The sequence below is a fragment of the Protomyctophum parallelum genome (genome assembly GCF_964188405.1).
Source record: "Protomyctophum parallelum genome assembly, chromosome: 7".
Lineage (NCBI taxonomy): Eukaryota > Metazoa > Chordata > Actinopteri > Myctophiformes > Myctophidae > Protomyctophum > Protomyctophum parallelum.
In genome coordinates, this window is record NC_139705.1 from 39,890,762 (window position 1) to 39,910,028 (window position 19,267).

The following is a 19,267-nucleotide window of genomic DNA, read 5'->3' on the forward strand; positions in this document are numbered from 1 at the left end:
TCACCAAGCAAATGAATCAAAAGTCATAAATGTGTTAGGAAAACGCTGAAGACCACAGGTCATTGGTTAGAAAAGCCTTATTTATACTACATTGGGCTGTCACACACTGGAAAATATCCGAGCTATAAGCTCACAACACGCTATTTGTTCGCCTATTTTGATATGTCCAGAATAGGGATGCTGGGGTTCACGTGGTTAAAAAATGGGAAAATATCTTCACTGGTTCTGCTTTTTCTTTTGTACCGGAACCTCTAAAATTGACTGTACACTCAGTGGACCTTTTGCTCTCTGAGTGGAGTATGATGTTAGAGCAAAATGATATGGTCTCTAGGATAAAACTGTATCCTCTTGGAGTCTGGTAATTTAGTAAAACACGCACGAGGGTGTGTCTTGCAGAAACAAAACTAATATACAAGCTAATGCGATGCAGCACGTTAGCTTGTAGATAGATCTGATTGATCTTTGTATCTAAGTGACATGCAGCGTACTATGGTGTATAAATTAGCCTTACGCATTGTAATCCTAATTAAAGAGAGTTTTCACTCATGCCGTCCAGTGAGAGCATGGACTCTTGTTCTAACCATCTGTTTGACCCTCAAACAGGTTTATCGACCCTGTCTGGTGTCTGTCAGGTACCGCTGGTATTCCTCACACTCTGTATCGGTGCTTGTTGTCACAGTGGGACAGGTTTTCACTGCTGCTAGTTAGTGTCACCTAATGAGCTTAGCTGGCCTTCTTAGGCCTCTGGTAGTCCGGGACACTGCGCAGGCTCACGTGAAGATTAGGAAGCACATGCCTTGGCCTGTGGTAACAACAGACCAACTCAGGAACCTGGCGTCTCACTCAGAGGAGAAGATTAATGACAAGAGGCAGTGAGAGCGAACCGGAGACCTGGCTTTGTGTGTGTGTGTGTGTGTGTGTGTGTGTGTGTGTGTGTGTGTGTGTGTGTGTGTGTGTGTGTGTGTGTGTGTGTGTGTGTGTGTGTGTGTGTGTGTGTGTGTGTGTGTGTGTGTGTGTGTGTGTGTGTGTGTGTGTGTGTGTGTGTGTGTGTGTGTGTGTGTGTGTGTGTGTGTGTGTGTGTGTGTGTGTGTGTGTGTGTGTGTGTGTGTGCGTGCGTGCGCCCAGGTTTAGACTTACTGTTCACAGCATACATTACTTCATTAAATTCCTCTCACGTGGGCTCTAGCGTGTCTTGAGAGAAAGTTTAAGTTAGTGTGTGTATGTATGTGTGTCCATATCTTGGAATGTTTGAAATTGATTAATACTTTTGTATTTCATCCTTATTGCAATTTCTTCTTGGTTATGTTTAGTTGGTTAGTTGTTCATTGCCATGCAGGAAGTGTTTATCTATTTTTATGGAGCTGCATTAGACGTCTGGTCTGTCTCCAGACTCTTATGAGCTGTCATTTGATTATCCATAAGAAGGATTGCTCTACAGACAGAAAAGAGGTCACCACTGGTGCAAGCTTTCTGATGCCATCTTGTGGGCATTTAGAGACATTACGTTTGTGTATAAATGGAGAAATCTTTGGTTAACCACTTAAACCCAACATCGTCAACGACCAGGGTACCCCAGGTGTCTCTACCTTGCCATTCCCTGAAAGCTGAAAATGGCTGATCTACAGTACAAGGCCATAGTGATCTTGTAGATCGGCTATTTTTGCCAGTGTTTAGAAAAAGATGTGGATTGATTGATTTAGTTTGATTAACTTTTGCCTAAACAGGACTATTAGAAAACGCCTCATTTTGCCACGGGAAGGAAACAGCACTAAGTAAGCTATAGACGATAATCAATTTGGGTGCATTGTAATGGTCGTGAAAATTGTTTTGTTGTGCATGTAGACTGGGTTTTTAAAGCGACCAAATAAACAACGCTTGAAAGTGTGATTAATCCGATTTCTCACAGTAACCTTTTTATATGGTGTGCATGTAAACTTTCACATGTGGTTTTATTCTTCTAACGTGTGCTTTGTCTGTGTGTGTTCTGTGCATGTTGTGTGATGATGCATGGCGTGTGTTTTGTGCATGTCTCAGGTGTGACCAATACGTCACCCAGCTGGACGAGATGCAGCGTCAGCTGGCGGCGGCCGAGGACGAGAAGAAGACCCTGAACTCTCTGCTGCGCATGGCCATCCAGCAGAAGCTGGCCCTCACCCAGCGCCTGGAGGACCTGGAGGCCCCAGTCTCGCCCCACCACAGCCACAGCAACAGTCCCCGCCGCTCCCGGGCTAAGGAGCTCGGCACCAAATCCGGACGGGCCCCCAGGAGCCCCCGCAGCAGCCCGGCGCGCCCCCCTCCGCTACGGGGCAGTCCGCGCGCCAGCCCAGTCTTCGGCAGCAGCGGCGGCGTCCCCGCCATGGCCACCCACCACCTCCGAGCCCTGACGCGAAGCCTCCACACAAGCCCCGTAAGAACCCCCCTCTCACGTCGCCCCGAGCCCCCCGGCCAGGCGGGTGTCCGGTCTCGCCGCGGCAAGGGCCTCTCCCGGGATTCCACCTTTGTTAGGAGCCGTAGCGTCGGCGATGTCTTTAACGCGTCGTCGTCAGATCCCGGAGAGCTCGGCAGTGACGTGGGGTCGGCCGATTCTCTGGACAGAGGTTTTCTGGTCAAGACGTACGTCAGAGATACGAGAAAGGGCGCCACATCCCGGAGGGGTTCCAATCCCGCACGCCAGGACACGTTTATTTCAACCCACGTCGCTCACTCTTCTGGCCCCACATGCCAGTCTTCTTTGTATTCTTCATCGATAGAGAAACTAACCTCTTCTTTTAAACCTAAACCTTTGTCTGTCTGTCCTACTAACACGTTTGAAGCACAGGGCACCGCTAAACGAGACCCAAACCCCCCGTCAAAGGCGAACGTAGATGTTTCCGTGCGAAGAAAACAGCATGTAGCATTAGCCAACAGGCCTAATTCTGTACAAGCGGTATCTACGAGCCGCAACGCATCTGACGGAGACACTGCGTGTTCTCAGCTCAACACTCGGTCCGTCGGCTCCCTGGGAGCCTCCCCTCACTCTGCCCCTGGGTCGGCTGCTAAGAGTAGTGTATATGGGGTCAGTAGAGAGGCCAGACGCGGAACAACCGAGGCGGCCAACAGTAATACCAATAAGTGCGGTGGAGGTAGAGCTCAGTCTAAACCAGCCCGGGCCCAGAACTCACGATCCAAATCATCTCGCAGACGATGAAATGCTGAACTCAGTGGCAGAGCCTGACCGATATATTGGCTATTATTGGACATTTCTGACAACATTGGTATTGGAAATTATTTAACACTTTGAGGGCTTTATATTAATTTATGACATATTCCGAGGCTGCCGGTATTGTTTAATTACCTTTGGAGCATACGCCGAAGTATTTGCGCCTTTGATCCATGAAAATCCGCTTAAAAACATTCCAATGATTTGTGTTTGAGCCGACAAAAATCCACTTCCGTGATCTGGGTCATAGACAAAGAGCAAAGCGAGCTAAGATTGTCCCTACCCCCTCGTTCACTTTGCATTGGACTCAGTTTCCCAGAAGCCCTTGCAAGCCGGCGGTTGGTTGATTTCCGGTTATGTCATCATAACACGTCCACCTCGTCAACAGGTCCGCGACAAATCCGCTATTTCTTTTAAATTATTACAAAACAGCAAATTAAACGCATAAAACAAATAGCAGGTTTAGTTTACGCAGGGGGAGACAATGGATTAAATAGCGTGGAACGCGGGTTATGCAGTTAAACTATAATGCAGCCGATGTGCTCTGCTATTATATAGTGTTACTCTTTAGTTTAGTTTTTGCACATTTAGTTTCTTTCTAATATATCAAGGCGGGCTAAATTACCCATTTTAAAAAGTGCTGAAGTAGAACTCTTAATAACAAGTACCCTTCAAGAATTATTGCAATATTTATAGTTTGATCATGCACACTGATTCCATAATGTCTAATAGGGTAAACGAATGCGTGTCAACTCCTTATTTGTTCCATACCTTCTGTTGTCCCATATCGGTGCTTTGTTTTTGTTTGTTTTATATGCATGTTTTTCTATCCTTTCCATTTCATGAACTAAACGTTTTTCCCGTTTGTCTCTGTCTCACCCTGTCTCTATAGCGCTGACATGGTGCCGCCGTCACTCCAGCCCCTCTCTCCTCCATAAGGACATGTCTGCCTGTCGACCAACCCTCCTCCCCCTCCCTCCGTCTTTCCTGACCTGAGACATCTTTCCTGTCCATCCCAGAACCTGACGCCACATTCCAACACCGCATCCACCGCAGCAACGGATTAACACGCCTAAACTCAACCCATGTCATCTCTGTCACTTCTGTCCTTTCTGCGGGGAGTGGGGAAGGTGTGTGTATGCAGTCTGGAGATGATGGGTGGGTGCGTGGGTGGGTGAACTGGCTGCTCATTGCTCTTTGGTGTCATTGACTTGGTGTCCTGCTCCCCGGATGTGCTCCTCCAACTCCCACCTCCATAGTCTGCTCAAGGCGTGTGTGTTGTGATAAAAGCATTTTGACAGTATTTATTCCACTCGAATGAAGGACATTTCATGTACAGTATTTCCCCGTTTTTTATTTCCTCTAGATTTACAAATCTTCTCATTCCAGCCGTGCTGCGTTTTGCGAGGCTGCAATCCATTTCTTTGATGTTGCGTATATTGACACTCTTTTGCCTTTAGCCTGGTCACCTCCTGACATTGCCTGTCTGGCTTGTTGTAGTATTAGCATTAGCCCCGTAGACCAACCACGATAGTTACGACGGTGTCACTTGCTGACAAGAACTTCAAGCTAACGGCAAGTTAACAACACGCCACAATGGGACATGTTGTTAGTTTGTTGCTAATTTGAAGATCAGCTCTTGCCGGCAAACAATGCCCCCATGTGATGGGGTATGAATTAATAATGAATTAGCTATAACCCTCTCAAGTACTTGACGTGTTCTAGAACACTTGCAGCCTTACTAACAGAATTGATTTCCTGCAAGCACAGAGAGCTTTCGCTGATGTGTTGAACTTTATCCCTTCCCCATCACTGGTGGTACCTTTTTAAATCCACTCCTTTATTATTTTTTTTATTAAATCCTGCGATCCATCTGACACTTTGGGTTTGGCCGGCCAGCCATAACCTGTAACCTTTTAACCGTAGATCAGTGAAGAGTTCATCTTCACTGGTGGAACTATAGCTCTGCCATAACATCACCAACTGAGGTCAAAACACTCGTCGGCTAACAGGATCTGTTGGATGGTTGACGGGCATAGTAGAGCCTAAACTCCCTAAAGCCTAATTTATGCACTGTCGCACGGCCGAGAATGGCAGACCTACAAGCTCTCACCGTGCGACACCACCGCGCGACTAAGTATAAATCGGAGTTAAAGATCTTCTTGATGTTCGGTGGGATCAGAGTACGTTTTTAAACTGCCTTCGCTTTCATTTGAAATTGCATTCTGCAGTGATGACGCAACATCTTCACACATCATTTTGCAGCAAGGGCAGAATCAAATGGATTCTGCCCTCCCTCTCATTTTGTTAGGCCATCTAGAAACACAAAATGGTGTGGAGCACCCCTCCACCTTAAGATGTATCCTGCATCACCCTTGTATTGCAGAGCATAAATGAGGCCGGTTGCCTCGGCCTGTTGCAGGGCTGTAATAACACTGTAATGTCAATGTAGATATCATGGGGCCTACTGTAACTGTACCCAAACCATCTAATAATAAGATCATTTGAAGTTGGTCCGTGGTATAGGAAGCATCATAATCTGTTCATGTTCTCATTAACAGCAGATAGTCTCATTGCATGTAGTACTGTAGTTAAGCTTTATTCACACCTTTAGAGGAATACTTTGACATTTAAATACTTTTTTATTTATTTAATCTGCTTGTCCTTACCAGACATTGGTGTCTGTCATTAACAAAACCATTTTGATACTTTGCAGGTCTGTTTACATTAAAACAAGCAAAAATAATAGTAAATAAAAGTTAATTAAAAAAAAAACATTATTAAAAAGCTTTAAATCATGTAAATCATCCCGTTTAAATCAAGGTTGCATCAGGCTAGAAAGTGAAGTGATTTTGAAAGCAGACACATCAGGCAGGTCATTTCAAGTTCTTTGTGTTCCAAACGATAATATAGAAATAAATGTCAAGGTATTCCTGATGAATAATTCATGATGGGGTCATTGGCACCCCATCAGACTCACTCCTGTGGAACAAGGTTAATATTTAAAGTCATTCTTTTAAAATATGTTGGGGCCAGTTATTTTATTCAGTCTTTGAACATGGCAATTAAAACAAAACACAAAAAAGCTCAATGAAGATAAATTAACTATTGTTTAAAATGTCTTTTACGTCCTTTGTTTAATAATTTAGTGCCTTGGTTTACCTCATGGTCACAACTCACCACTGTAGAACATACGTTTGGTGGTGTCATTTCTGAAGGTGGTTGGAAGGTATGTTTTTGCTTTTGAGGAAACTCATTGACTTGTTTTAGCACTGATTTAGACAATATTCTATTCTGTTGTGGTAGAATATTGTACATTGTTTCACTGGCATGCTTCATGAGTTCATTAACATTCAGCTTCCAACATGAATCCATGATCACCCTTCCACTCTTGTTGATAATTGCAAACTGACAAAATTAGATAGAAATGGATTTGTAGGCAAACGTTTTGACAATGATAGTAAATCCTAATTAATAGTTAGTCTCTAGGAAATGCATTATTTTACGGTGAGTGACACACCATTGTGAGGCAAAATATAAAAAACACCTTGAATTTGGCCTCCCTGTTTTGGGTGCCATTATAGGCGAACATGTCTGAAAACAGCAGATCTACAAGCTCATATCACGTTGCGATGATCATGTGACACTTAATGAGCTTGTAGTTAGACTGTTTTCAGTATTTCTCACAAAAACAACTATAGGCGTAGTGCTTAAACGGTTAAGGGTCATGCTATGGACAAACAAAGGTCTCTTTTATTGATGGGTCATTGTTGACGAACTCGTGTGGAGGCAAAGGATGCTCTGAAATGTGAATATACTGTACGTTGTACCATAAGGAAGAAAAATGCTGATTGGAAGTTGTAAATTAATTTGATCCACTCTCACAGATGTGTATAATTTAAGTATTGATGTATGATGATTTTAATTGACAACTATTTATGTGGTCCTGCTTTTTGTGTACATTGTTGTAGAAAAAGAAGACCTAACTTGTTTGGTGGCCCCTGGCTGTTGAAGTGTATGCGTGTTCCTTCCATTGACCTGTGAACCACTTTTGTCCTGAAGAATAAAGCAAATTGTACATGTAATCAGATTGTATTAGTCATAATTACCATGATGTATGTGTGTGTCTGACTGTGTGTCATGTGCAGTGGTGGAATGTTTTAAGTATAAGTATCAATTCTGCAATGTAGAAACACTGTTTGCAAGTAAGTCTGGTAATTCAGTTTGCTTCAGTAAGTACAAAAGTATTGGCATAAAAATATACTTAAAATACATTAAATACCAAAAGTAAAATGACTCATCATTGTGCAGGATGACCCGGTTCACCAGTTATAGCCATAGGCTTTCAAAACACCCCTTAAACAATAACAAAATAAAACATCTTAGGGCCTTACCCTTAAGGGATGGCGTTAATGACCATTATATATATATGTGACATGCACTTTTAAATGCCATAAATAAAATAAATCCTTTTCTTAACATGTGTGGCAGCGCTACAAGCAGACAATAACACCTTGTTCCTGGGATGAGAGGATTTTTGGAAACGGGAGAGGATACATCTTTTGTTATAATTCACATATCAGTCAGAGTTTGAATAGCAAGATCAAGTTTTGTAGTTCCATGTACTGTCCTTTTATTCCTTTGTTTACGCACTGAATTGTTTGAATACTGGACAACTCACCCCGGTGAGTTGTCTTCTGACACGTGATTCAAGATCCCTATAGGGTTGTGTAAAGACCCGGCCCCCCGGTAATAATTTGCTATTCTGTCCATATGGGGTTGCAACTCGAACGGGGCTGAGTTCGACGTTCTAAACGGCAACTTGCGCATGTCTCTCGTGGCTCAAGTTTGCAAGAGACGGCGCCCCTCCGTCATAGTCTAAAACTATACTTTATCGGCAAGAAAACGAGTCATCAGTTGTTGGAAAAATAGTGGCAGCACTGCAGCAGCGGGATTCAAACCTGGGAGGTGCAGATTCGTAGTGTAATAATTAGACCAGCAGGCTAGAAAGTTGGCTGGCAGAATTGGTACCCTAGCTGTGGTAGAATGTGAGAATGCCCTGCCCCGTGAGGCCACAACTACTACTTCTACTACTTCTTACTAGTAGATTGACATGATTCCGACATACAGACCGTTTGAAAGTTGTGTTAGCCAACAAGTCTGTCTTAAGATATTACTTTCTGTGTTGCCAATCTAGTTTGTCATGTATTTTAATATTGTAAGTTTTGTGAATCCATAGAGAAGTACATTCTAAGAGGAGAGGAGACCCATGCTGTGCTGCATCGACTGGTCAGTCAAGGGAAAAAACTATTCCTGATAACTAACAGTCCTTTCTGCTTTGTGTGAGTGTCTCCTTAGTATTGCTTCTCAAACATTTGAATTTCAAGGACCCTCAGTTTGGTTTGGTATGCATCGACCACATATCCCCATAACTCTCATAGCCAGTAAGGGTCCATTTTGTCCCACTCTCAAGCCCAATCCACAGCATTGATTCGCAACACAACAAGTTGAAACTGAAATGACCTTCAACAGGTAAATTCAGACCGATGCAACTGTTTGCATGGTGCAACTCGTTGCGTAGTGTATCAACGGTGTGGACAGAGTTTCAGACCCATAACAGTCCATTTGGTACCTACCAATTAATCTTTTAGCTGTGGACCCCCTGGAACCCAGTCTCAAGAACCCCTGTAGGTCCCCGGAACTCACTGCTTCAGAGAGATTCATACCTGAAAAATGACGGATGCATTTACACTCCTGTCTGCAGGGATAAAGGAATGACACTGGAGAGATGTTATCATTGTCCAGGTGGACAAGCCTCACTTCTTCACTGACTGTATGGTCAAGTGAGTGTGACTGGGAAGGCATCAACATGATGAACGTTTGACTCAAGCATTAAATCAAACCTGATGAACTGGCTTCAGATTCTTGCACTGGAGTTTGAATTACTATAATAGATAAATAGATAGATGGATGGGTGGATCATTGATTCATTGGGTTGTACATTATATTACTATATTACTACTACAAATACTAATACAAGCTGTAAGACCTCAACATTACTTCCCCAGACCGTTCAGACGCTTGGATGGGAATGGTAACCTCCAATGGGACAAAATAAAGAGTTTGGACAAAGGACAGGTTTACAAGCAGGTATATGTATGCTGACACTAAAGCTTTGTAGATCTCTCTGTGCATTGTGTTTTACCTGACCTGAGTTTCTGCTGACTTGTTGGATTTCAGGGGAACCTGTTTGACTTCCTCAGACTGACAGGATGGAGAGGAACCAGGGTGATGCACTTTGGTGACCACCTCTACAGTGACTTGGCTGTGAGTATCAAATACACACACAGACACACACACACACACACACACACACACACACACACACACACACACACACACACACACACACATAAAGACTGTGTCTTCCTGGTATTTGGTAGGACCTCATGTTTCGTCACGGCTGGCGTACTGGAGCCATCGTACCTGAACTAGAGCTGGAGACTAAGGTGGTGAACACAGAACAATACACCTGGCTGCAGGCTCTCACTGGTCTACTGGAGCGCATGCAGGTCGGTGTTGCAACACACTCCTCTGTGAAATGGTCTTTAAATAGAGCAGGGGTCTTCAACAGGGGGTCCTCAGAGTTATACTACAGGGAAACCGCCAAATGTGACAGGATTTATTTTTACATTAACCACCTGAACCCTAGCATCCCTATTCTGAGGAGAACTTTAGCCAAAATGAGTAAAGATTGGCTATTTTCAGCAAAGAGGTTTGGTGTAGACTGTAGAGGGAAGAAAAAAATCACACCCGTGTAAAGTGAGGGGCACTAATAAATTAAAGTCTAACTCATGTTGATGTAATGGTGATATAAAACAAACGGTGCCAACACAAACATTAAATGCCATTAACAATAAAGAGACAATATGACGTAATGAGGCACATTATGACGTAAATTGTCCCTTCATTGTCAATGGCGTTTACAAAATACATTGACTAAAGACAAACATTAAACCTGTGTATAGGAGGGGCTGGCGCCCCTCAAAAAGAGTAGACCAAGTACAGAGTGAAAGGTAAAGTTTACTAATATTGACCCATTTTGGGGTGGGAACCCCTTTGGGGGTTCTTGTTGCTATGTACAGTATATTGGCAACATTTTTGTCATTTAAAAATTAATATTCGATAATTCAGTCAGTATTTAGAAGGCGTTTTTAGAATCGGAATAGTCCTACATGGGTTAAGTGGTTAAATCATGAAAAAAAAATCAACATGACACAACACACAACATGATAGTGCTATCAACAAGTCTATGGAATCTATGAAAACGTTTATTCAGCAACATACTGTATAGTGGGCTTCCCTGCTTCATCTCTATCTCTCAGCTATGGGGTCCTTGGGTTGAAAAAGGACCCATGAAATAGAGTATAATGTGGATACTTACTGTTTCATCTATGTCTCAATAAAAATGCAGCTGCTCACCTCCTAGAAGCCTTACTGTAAAGAAATCACACTTGTGTGAAGTGAGTGGCGTATGTATCTATTGTACCACATGACCTCACATGACATTTACTGCTGTAAACAAACAAAAAGTCCATAGAGTTGGCTGCCACTCTATGTTTAAAAGTGCTCTAAACAAACACTTGGCTGCCATATGACATAATTTCAAAAGGCAGACGTTGGAACAGCTAGCGCCCCTCAACTAGCACCCCTCAAAGAGGTGTAATGAACAAATCTAATTTAAATTTCATTTCAATTTAATTTTCATTTCTAATTTTAATCATTTCAAATCATATTTTCCCCTCCAACTGCCCCGTGATGTCATGTGGCAGCCAAGTCTATGGACATTTTTACTTTGACTTTTTTCCTATGCACAGCTTTGTGTGTTTGTGTGTACCACGGAATGTGAAGATTTGATTAGATGAGCACTGAATGTGATGTATGATGATAAGAGCGCCCCTCAATTGACACAAGTGTGATTTTGTGCGTTCCCGTGACTTCATCAACATACATGATCATGATAAAGGTCGCCCCTCACTTCAGTGTGACGACATTCACAATGTCGTCACAATCCTTTAAAATGAACTGTCAGTTAAACTAAATCTAATTAATCAACTCTTAGAGCCAAGCCCTGAACCATTTCAGAGCTTTTCCCGATTTGATCCACTGGCGAGCTGGTGTGAGGAATGCTGTGCTGGTCAGTGCACCTGAGGTGCACTGATCTACCAGAGGTAGATCATGCTGCTGTGGCAGTAGGACACAAGGTGTATTCCTTTGTAGGGAGCGACATGGATCAGATTGAGGTCAACATCTTCAATGCAGTGTCTTTAAGCTGGGTGAAGGTGTCTCCGGTGACAACCGGGAGAGGACACCCCCCTGAGGTTCCCTCCAGGCGCTGTAGCCACACAGCTGTGCTCATAGAAGACATCATCTACATCTGGGGCGGGTTGAAGCACAGAGGGGGTTACTGCAACGTGCTTTATGCCTTTGACGTCGACGCCCGGAGGAGAGGATGTACCACTCGGCCTGCGTCTTTGGGAAGGCCATGTATATCTATGGGGGAAGCAACCAGCTGACCAGATACACCCAGTGCATGCACAGGTTTGACACTATGACCATGGCCTGGTCTTTAATTAAGACCAGAGGCACTCTTCCACGTGGTTCAGAATGTCACTCTGCCACTATCATCGGGACAAAGATTTTTGTTTTTGGGCGCGGGGGGTTCCACCAGGACAACTTCGGAGGGCTCCAAAAGGACGGCCTCAGCGTGTTTGACACAGAGACCAACTGCTGGCTGAGCATGCCCTCTGAACAGCTTCCTGAAGAACGTTGGTTTCATTCAGCCTTTGCCTACAATGGAGAGCTGTACATATTGTACATATTTGGTGGTCTTTGGAAATTCAGTCCAAAGACCTTCTCCTGGAAGAAGGTTGAGCCCAAGTGGGAAGGCCCATCCAAGATGTCCTTTATGTCCTGTTGCATGGTGGAAGATCGTATCATCCTTTTTGGAGGATATACAAACGTTCCACACCCACTGATGACCTGTACATCTTAGACTTAAATCCCAGTCTGAAGACATTCTGCAAGCTAGCAGTTATTCAGCACAGCCTGGAGCAGTCCGGACTCCCACAGGACATCAGGTGGGAATTAACAATCATGAGTCCCATCCGCAACAGGAAAAAAAAGACCACAAAAAGTCAAAAGTGGGCTGGGCTGGGCTCAATAGGCTCAATAATTAAAACCTTGAGGATGCCCAGGCTTAGGTAGATGCCAACCCTGTCTCCCTCTCCTCCCTGAATGAGCTACGGGACCGGCTGGCAACCATGAAAGATGCACCAAGAGATCCAGGGAAATTATAGCAAGGCTTCTGAGATTTCAAGACAGAACGCATTACACATTTCTACAGAAAACACTCACCTGGGAAGGAATGTATGTGATGATGAGATGACATGATTTTCAGACACAATCTAGCAGTTGGACCAGTTGTAGCCTTCCACACCTTCAATGACCCGGAGAAAGATATGGACTTTCTCCTTTTACCCTACCACCTTTTTGAGGGGCTCCCCTCCAATGTCTGGCTTTCAGACATGATGTCATATGGCAGCCAAGTCTATGGACTTGTCTTATTTTAAGCATGCCTCCCCCACCCCCCGTGACGTCATGTGGCAGCAAAAGACTGAGACAAGGTGCCCCTCACTTCACACAAGTGTGATTCTTTTTATTTCTACTTTATTTGTATTTCCCCCTCTCCATTCCTCTGGAATAAAGGGATTGGTGTTAATCTCTGTTTTAATTCAGTGTTTTGACAACTTTGATCTTTTTATTTCCTTTTTTTGCCCTCCTACAGGTTTAATGTTTGTTTTTAGTTCAATGTTTGTTTTAAAAACGCCATTGACAATGAAGGGAAAATGTACATCATTATGTCATATTGTCTCTTTATTGTTAATGGCATTTAATGTTTGCACCGTTCGTTTTACATCACCATTGTAAGTAAGTAAGTAAAGTTTATTTATAGAGCACCTTTCACAGACAATTACAGTCACAAAGTGCTTTAACAACAATAAAATGAAAACAAGTCAATAGTCAATAAAACAAGTTAAGAACTAAATCACTAATAAAGTAAGACAAAATCGAAAATAGAAAAAAGTAGAGTAAAAATAAAGCAATCAACATTTAACCAGGCCAGCTATGGAAAGGCCTGTTTAAAAAGGTGAGTTTTTAACAGTCCTTTGAAAATGTCCACTGAGTCCACAGTTCTTAGGTGGAGTGGAAGCTCATTCCATAGCCTAGGGGCAAAACCTGCAAAGGCTCGATCGCCTTTGGTTTTCCGCTTTGTCTGAGGAACAACCAGCAAAGCCTGTGATGTGGATCTCAGTGACCTCAGTGGAGCAGGTCAGAGAGATAAGGAGGTGCCTGGCCACGTGATGACACAAATGCATGAATAATAGTTTCTAACTCCGGGTGTGAAACAACTGATCTTAGTTTGGCAATGTTACGAAGGTGAAAAAAGCAGGTGCGCGATACAGAATTTACGTGTTTGTCCAAAAGCATGGACTGATCTAAAATAATGCCAAGGTTTCTGGGGTTGGTGGATATGTTCTGTTTTAGTGACCCAAGGCGATCGGCAATGACTTCAGCAACCCTACTTGGGGCAACAATTAGGACTTCTGTTTTGTCTGGTTTCAGTTGCAAGAAATTGCTTCTTGATGGCATTAATGCATTCGTGGAGTATGGTGAGCATATTATCCATTTTATCTGGTTTGAAAGAACAGTATAATTGAATATCATCAGCATAGCAGTGATAGGAGATTCCTTTGAAGGTGCTAATAATGGTTCCGAGGGGAAGCATATATAGGGCAAACAGGAGTGGGCCTAGCACAGAACCCTGTGGAACACCACATGTTAGGGTTGTGGATTCCGAGGAGTAGGGGCCGATGGCCACCGAGAAGCTTCTGTCTGCTAAAAAAGAACAAAACCAATCTAGGGCACTACCAGTGACCCCCACCCACTTATTTAGCCGATCGACCAAAATGCGATGGTCCACGGTATCAAAGGCCGCGCTGAGATCTAGCAGTACCAGGATGGAGCAGTCACCGACATCAGAAGACATCATGAGGTCACTCGTGACTCTAAGAAGGGCTGTTTCTGTGGAGTGTTTTTGACGGAATCCAGATTTAAATTTGTCGCAGATATTATGTTGATCTAATATGATGGTTAGTTGACTGGCCACTGTTTTTTCTAAGAGTTTGGAGATGAAGGACAGTTTAGAGATTGGCCTGTAGTTTGACAGTAGTGATGGGTCCAGGTTCGGTTTTTTAAGGAGTGGTTGAATTATTGCCGTTTTGAAGTTAGGTGGAACACGGCCTGATGTTAACGAGGAGTTGATGATTGATAGTAGGCATGGGCCTACTGAATTGAAAACATCCTTTAACATGGGTGTGGGCAGGATGTCTAATGGACAGGAAGATGTTTTCATACTGTAGATCTCACAAGAACAGTCAATTCCTGTAGGGAGATTGGGGAAAAACTGCAAATAGTTGGTTGTCGAGTAGGACAGGGAGGACGGGGTGATGCTGGATCTGACTCTGTCCACCTTGTCAATAAAAAATGAAAGGAAGTCACTACAGTCGTTATTGGAAAAGACTGGGACAGTCGGAGGGGCAGGGCTGACGATATTTTTGATTGTGTTAAACATAATTTGGGGATTTTGTTTACTAGAGGCGATGATATTGGAAAAATACGAAGCCCGCGCATTCTTGACTAGATTGTTGTATTCGATCAAAAGTTATCTTAAATGAATACGGTCTGCCTGGAGCTTGGTGGATTTCCATAGGCGTTCTGCTTTTCGACATTTTCGTCTAGAGCAGCGGGTGACCTCAGTTAACCAGGGAGAGGAATTTACGGAAGGAACAGATCTAATTTTTATGGGGGCAATCCGGTCTAAAATGAGCAGACATTGTGAGTTAAAGGAGTTAACCAAACTCAGTGTCTGTTTGAAAAGGCTGTGCTATGATTAATCTGCTGTCAAAGGCGGCAGCAAATTCCTGGGTTGAAGACTCATTTAAAAAGCGTGAGAGCTTCTCTCTCTTGCCAATTAAGCAGCTGGGATTAAATGATAAATTAAAAGAAATAAAGTAGTGATCAGTCACAGAGAGTTCCTCAGTAGAGACACTGTCAATGTCTAATCCTAGGGAGAAAACAAGGTCCAGAGTGTTTCCCCCAATGTGTGTGGGACCTGACACATGCTGACTGAAATGAAAGGATTCTGTAATATTTAAGAAATTAACAGCAAAACTGTTAGTAGTGTCATTAGTGTGGAAGTTAAAATCACCAAGCATAAGGAGTCGCTCAAATTTGATGATAGAAGTTAAAAAAATCACTAAACTCAGATAAAAACAAACCATTTGGACCTGGAGGGCGGTAAATTAAAACACAAAAAACACAATTGTATGACCTAATCAACATGAGTTAGACTTTAATATATTAGTGCCCCTCACTTTACATGGTTGTGATTTTCATATATATATGTAAAACTGATGGTTGTCACTCACTGTTTCGTTTCTTATGTTTTGTACATAGGTGGAGTTGTGTGCTTGGAAGCACACTGCGTTGGTGTTACCATCTTAATAATGAGACATAGACTGAAAAGTTTAGGTTATATTTTGTGGGCAACTGGGCTGGTGGCTGGTTCTTTTATTGGCACTACAGTATATGAACTCAGTTTAGGAGGATCAAAGTTTTCGTTTAAGTTTAGTTGTTTTTTTGCCATAGATCATAGTGTATATTGAACAGAATGAAGGCAACTGTCCAACAGTCTGAGTTGCTCGAGTGCCTTCATTCCTTTTGCTATGTGTCTTGCTCCCGTGATGCACCGGTCCAGCCTGAACCTGGCTTGGAGCGCGATGGATCTCCCTATAGATAATAATGGCTGAGTATAGGAATTATAGGTTGGCGTTATACTACTTTGATGTAAATATACTACGCTGTCAATAATTGTGTATACCTTTTTACCCTTCATTTTCTTCATTCCAGATGCATCGTCACCCAAAGTCAAAGCAGGTTTTGCAGGAATGGCTTAAGGAGAGAGAAGAACTTCGGTGAGTATACCTCTTGTTATCTGAACATATTTTTTCTAATTGTCTGGTCTCTCCTTACACTTTCATGCTTTATACAAGGTACCCCCCCCCCCCCCAAAAAAAAAGATATTAACAATAATAATAATCAAAACCCAAAACAAAAACCCAGTGGCTCAGACAGTTTTTGCACAGACCACATGCTCATTGTGAGCATGAGGACCCGATTTAGAATCGACCTCCATCTTGTCTCGCATCTTGTCTCTCCTGTCTTTCTGCCCTCGCGGTTTCCTATCTCTATATACTTGCCTAACTAAAACAAGTAGCCTATTACATCTTAAATTCCTAAAACTACACATCACTGCTTTGCCTTCCAGAGCGATGACAAAGAACCTGCTCAATCCTCGGTTCGGCAGCATCTTCAGGACGTGTCACAATCCCACCTACTTCTCCAGACGCTTGAGTCGCTTCTCAGACCTCTACATGGCCTCCCTCAGCTGCCTTTTGAACTACGACCCCTCCTATACCTGCTACCCCGGTCGCACGCCGCTGCAGCACCAGGAAGCTCTGTGGATGGACCAGGATCCATGAACACACCTTTTTTGGAGGAAAAGGCTCTCATACGCTGAGCCACACAATTTACAATTACAATTTAGGCATTTAGCAGATGCTCTTAATCCAGAGCGATTTACAGTAAGCAAGAACAACACATAATACATCAAATACATACAAAATTGTCATCAAGAATCATAAGGAAGCGAAGAACCTATCATCTGTCTATCAGCAGAAAAACTGTACAGTAAAGCTATGAGTATACACTATAGAGTGCTATATCTACATAAAATGCTATCTAAACCACATAAGGTGAGCCTTTGCATACGTTTGTAACCTGTAAGGTCGTTGAGGCTGGTGCAAGTGCTACGGGCTAAGATGGAGACTGAAGAGGTGAGTTTTCAGACTGTGGTGGAAGATTGGGAGTGACTCTGCAGTTCTGATTGCAATGTGAAGTTCATTCCATAGTTTTGGAGCCAGAAGGGAGAAGAGTCTGGGGCGTGTGGAGCGTTGTCCCAGCTGTTTTAGTGAAGGTTCTGCCAGCCTCCCTGTGTTTGCTGATCTGAGCGAGCGAGTCTGATTCATTGCCTACGTATCGTATGGTTGTGTTATGCATCGAAAATAGCTGATATACGTATAAGTATACGTATTTATAAAATAAATTAGGCTATGTTTATGTCAAGGACCCCCAAATTGATACTGTACTAATGTTATACCCCCATTGAAAATATTTACTGTCCATTTTACATTGTTATATTAGATTATTTGATTTTGCGCAGAATTCAGTCTTTAGCCTACTGTATGTCGGGAGATAACCGTGCAAAGTGAAACTATAGTTTTACATATACAATAGTAGTATGTAATACATTTTGAAATAATATAATTAAACTGTTCATTTTGCTGGGGACACTCTGGAACGCCCTCAAGGACCCCTTGGTGTAACTGGGAGAACCACTACTGCTTAAGTTTAGACAGCCTTCAAGTTTGCAAGCACAGCTGCTTTCTGTGCTTTTACTTACACAGTGCGCCCACTAGAGGGCACAGTCAATTTAGTGATAATCATAGAATACTAATTTCCTCCAGAGGTTGTAGCCTTAGCCTAAAGCCTACTTTCATGCAGAGCACTCAGCCACCACTATAGAGCAACAGTTTTAGAGATAAACTCTGAGATTTAGTTTATAGATCTATGTTGATATATTTATAACCTCAGTGTGAAATTGTGGAAAAAAGCAGTAACATGAAGTAGCCTGTAGCCTACATCTTTATAGACTTTATAATGTTACTGATTTATTTCAGACCTCCAGTTCTAGGCAACACAGAATTAATATTTCCACACTCTAAAGTATATTAATGACATAGTAAAATGTTGAAAATGAGTGGTGTTTCCCTTTAAGTAAGTTTGTTCATTTTCTGCTCATCAGATTGTATGTTCCTTTAGTACCTGTTTGTTTGCCATTTTTAGTTATGGTTTTGTCATTTATTGAAAGTTACCTTCCCCATGTTGTAGCCTAAGCACTTTGGTTGATTTGGTTTTCCTATAGCGTCATCACCTCACTCATCATCATCGTTTCACTGCCATGCCACTGTACTGCCATCAATAAATAAGAACTTTTAATTGTCCATCTGGTCCCCTGGTTATACTCTGATAGGCCTATATGTATATCCTGATGTTCGAATTTATAATATTATAATACAACTAAATAAACACCACACCACACACACACACACACACACACACACACACACACACACACACACACACACACACACACACACACACACACACACACACACACACACACACACACACACACACACACACACACACACACACACACAAACACACACACACACACACACACACACACACACACACACACACACACACACACACACACACACACACACACACACACACACACACACACACACACACAAACACACACACAAACACACACACACACACACACACACACACACACACACACACACACACACACACACAGGAACCAACTTCCTAGTCTAATCATTTTTACAGGTCAGTTAACTGATATTTTAATTCAAACTGGGCTCAGCTTCAATAAATAGGCCTACTGACATTTTAAACGTATTTTCAATTCAATGTTATTAAAGTGTCAATTTAAATCACAACAAGCTGAGAGAAATTTGAGATTTGGGAACCCTCCATCTGTGGGATATCCTATCCTTTGGCTATGCTAATACAATGTTTTCATTGGTCGTTTCGTCGCTAGGCAACTCAGCACAGCCTCCGTTCAACATCACTACACGCAGTACACAACTATAGTCTACACACAAACACACCCTCTCTCACACACAGCTATTAGCACACTAACTCGCCCCAGCAGCAGCACCACTGTGCCCGAAGAGAAGACAACACTGCACTGCACAGCACGTACGGTAGGCTACTGTATATATCATTCTG

The 19,267-nt window shown here is 42.8% G+C and overlaps 1 protein-coding gene and 1 pseudogene across 2 annotated transcripts in view; both read left to right on the top strand.

Annotated features, from left to right (window-relative positions):
- LOC310861465 (protein bicaudal D homolog 2) overlaps window positions 1–7,267 on the top strand; it is a 28,333-nt gene extending 21,066 nt beyond the window's left edge. The window contains exons 10-11 of the mRNA XM_083768910.1: window positions 2,035–2,407; window positions 4,092–7,267. Of these exons, the coding sequence (XP_083625036.1) occupies window positions 2,035–2,407; window positions 4,092–4,097 (379 nt within the window). The 3' untranslated portion in view covers window positions 4,098–7,267. The remainder of the gene's footprint in view (window positions 1–2,034; window positions 2,408–4,091) is intronic.
- Window positions 7,268–8,992: 1,725 nt separating this feature from the next.
- Window positions 8,993–18,282, top strand: LOC310861222 (5'-nucleotidase domain-containing protein 2-like; annotated as a pseudogene). The gene is made up of 5 exons: window positions 8,993–9,349; window positions 9,440–9,526; window positions 9,643–9,771; window positions 16,232–16,296; window positions 16,650–18,282. The product of its transcript is annotated as a 5'-nucleotidase domain-containing protein 2-like (transcript).
- Window positions 18,283–19,267: the final 985 nt, after the last annotated feature.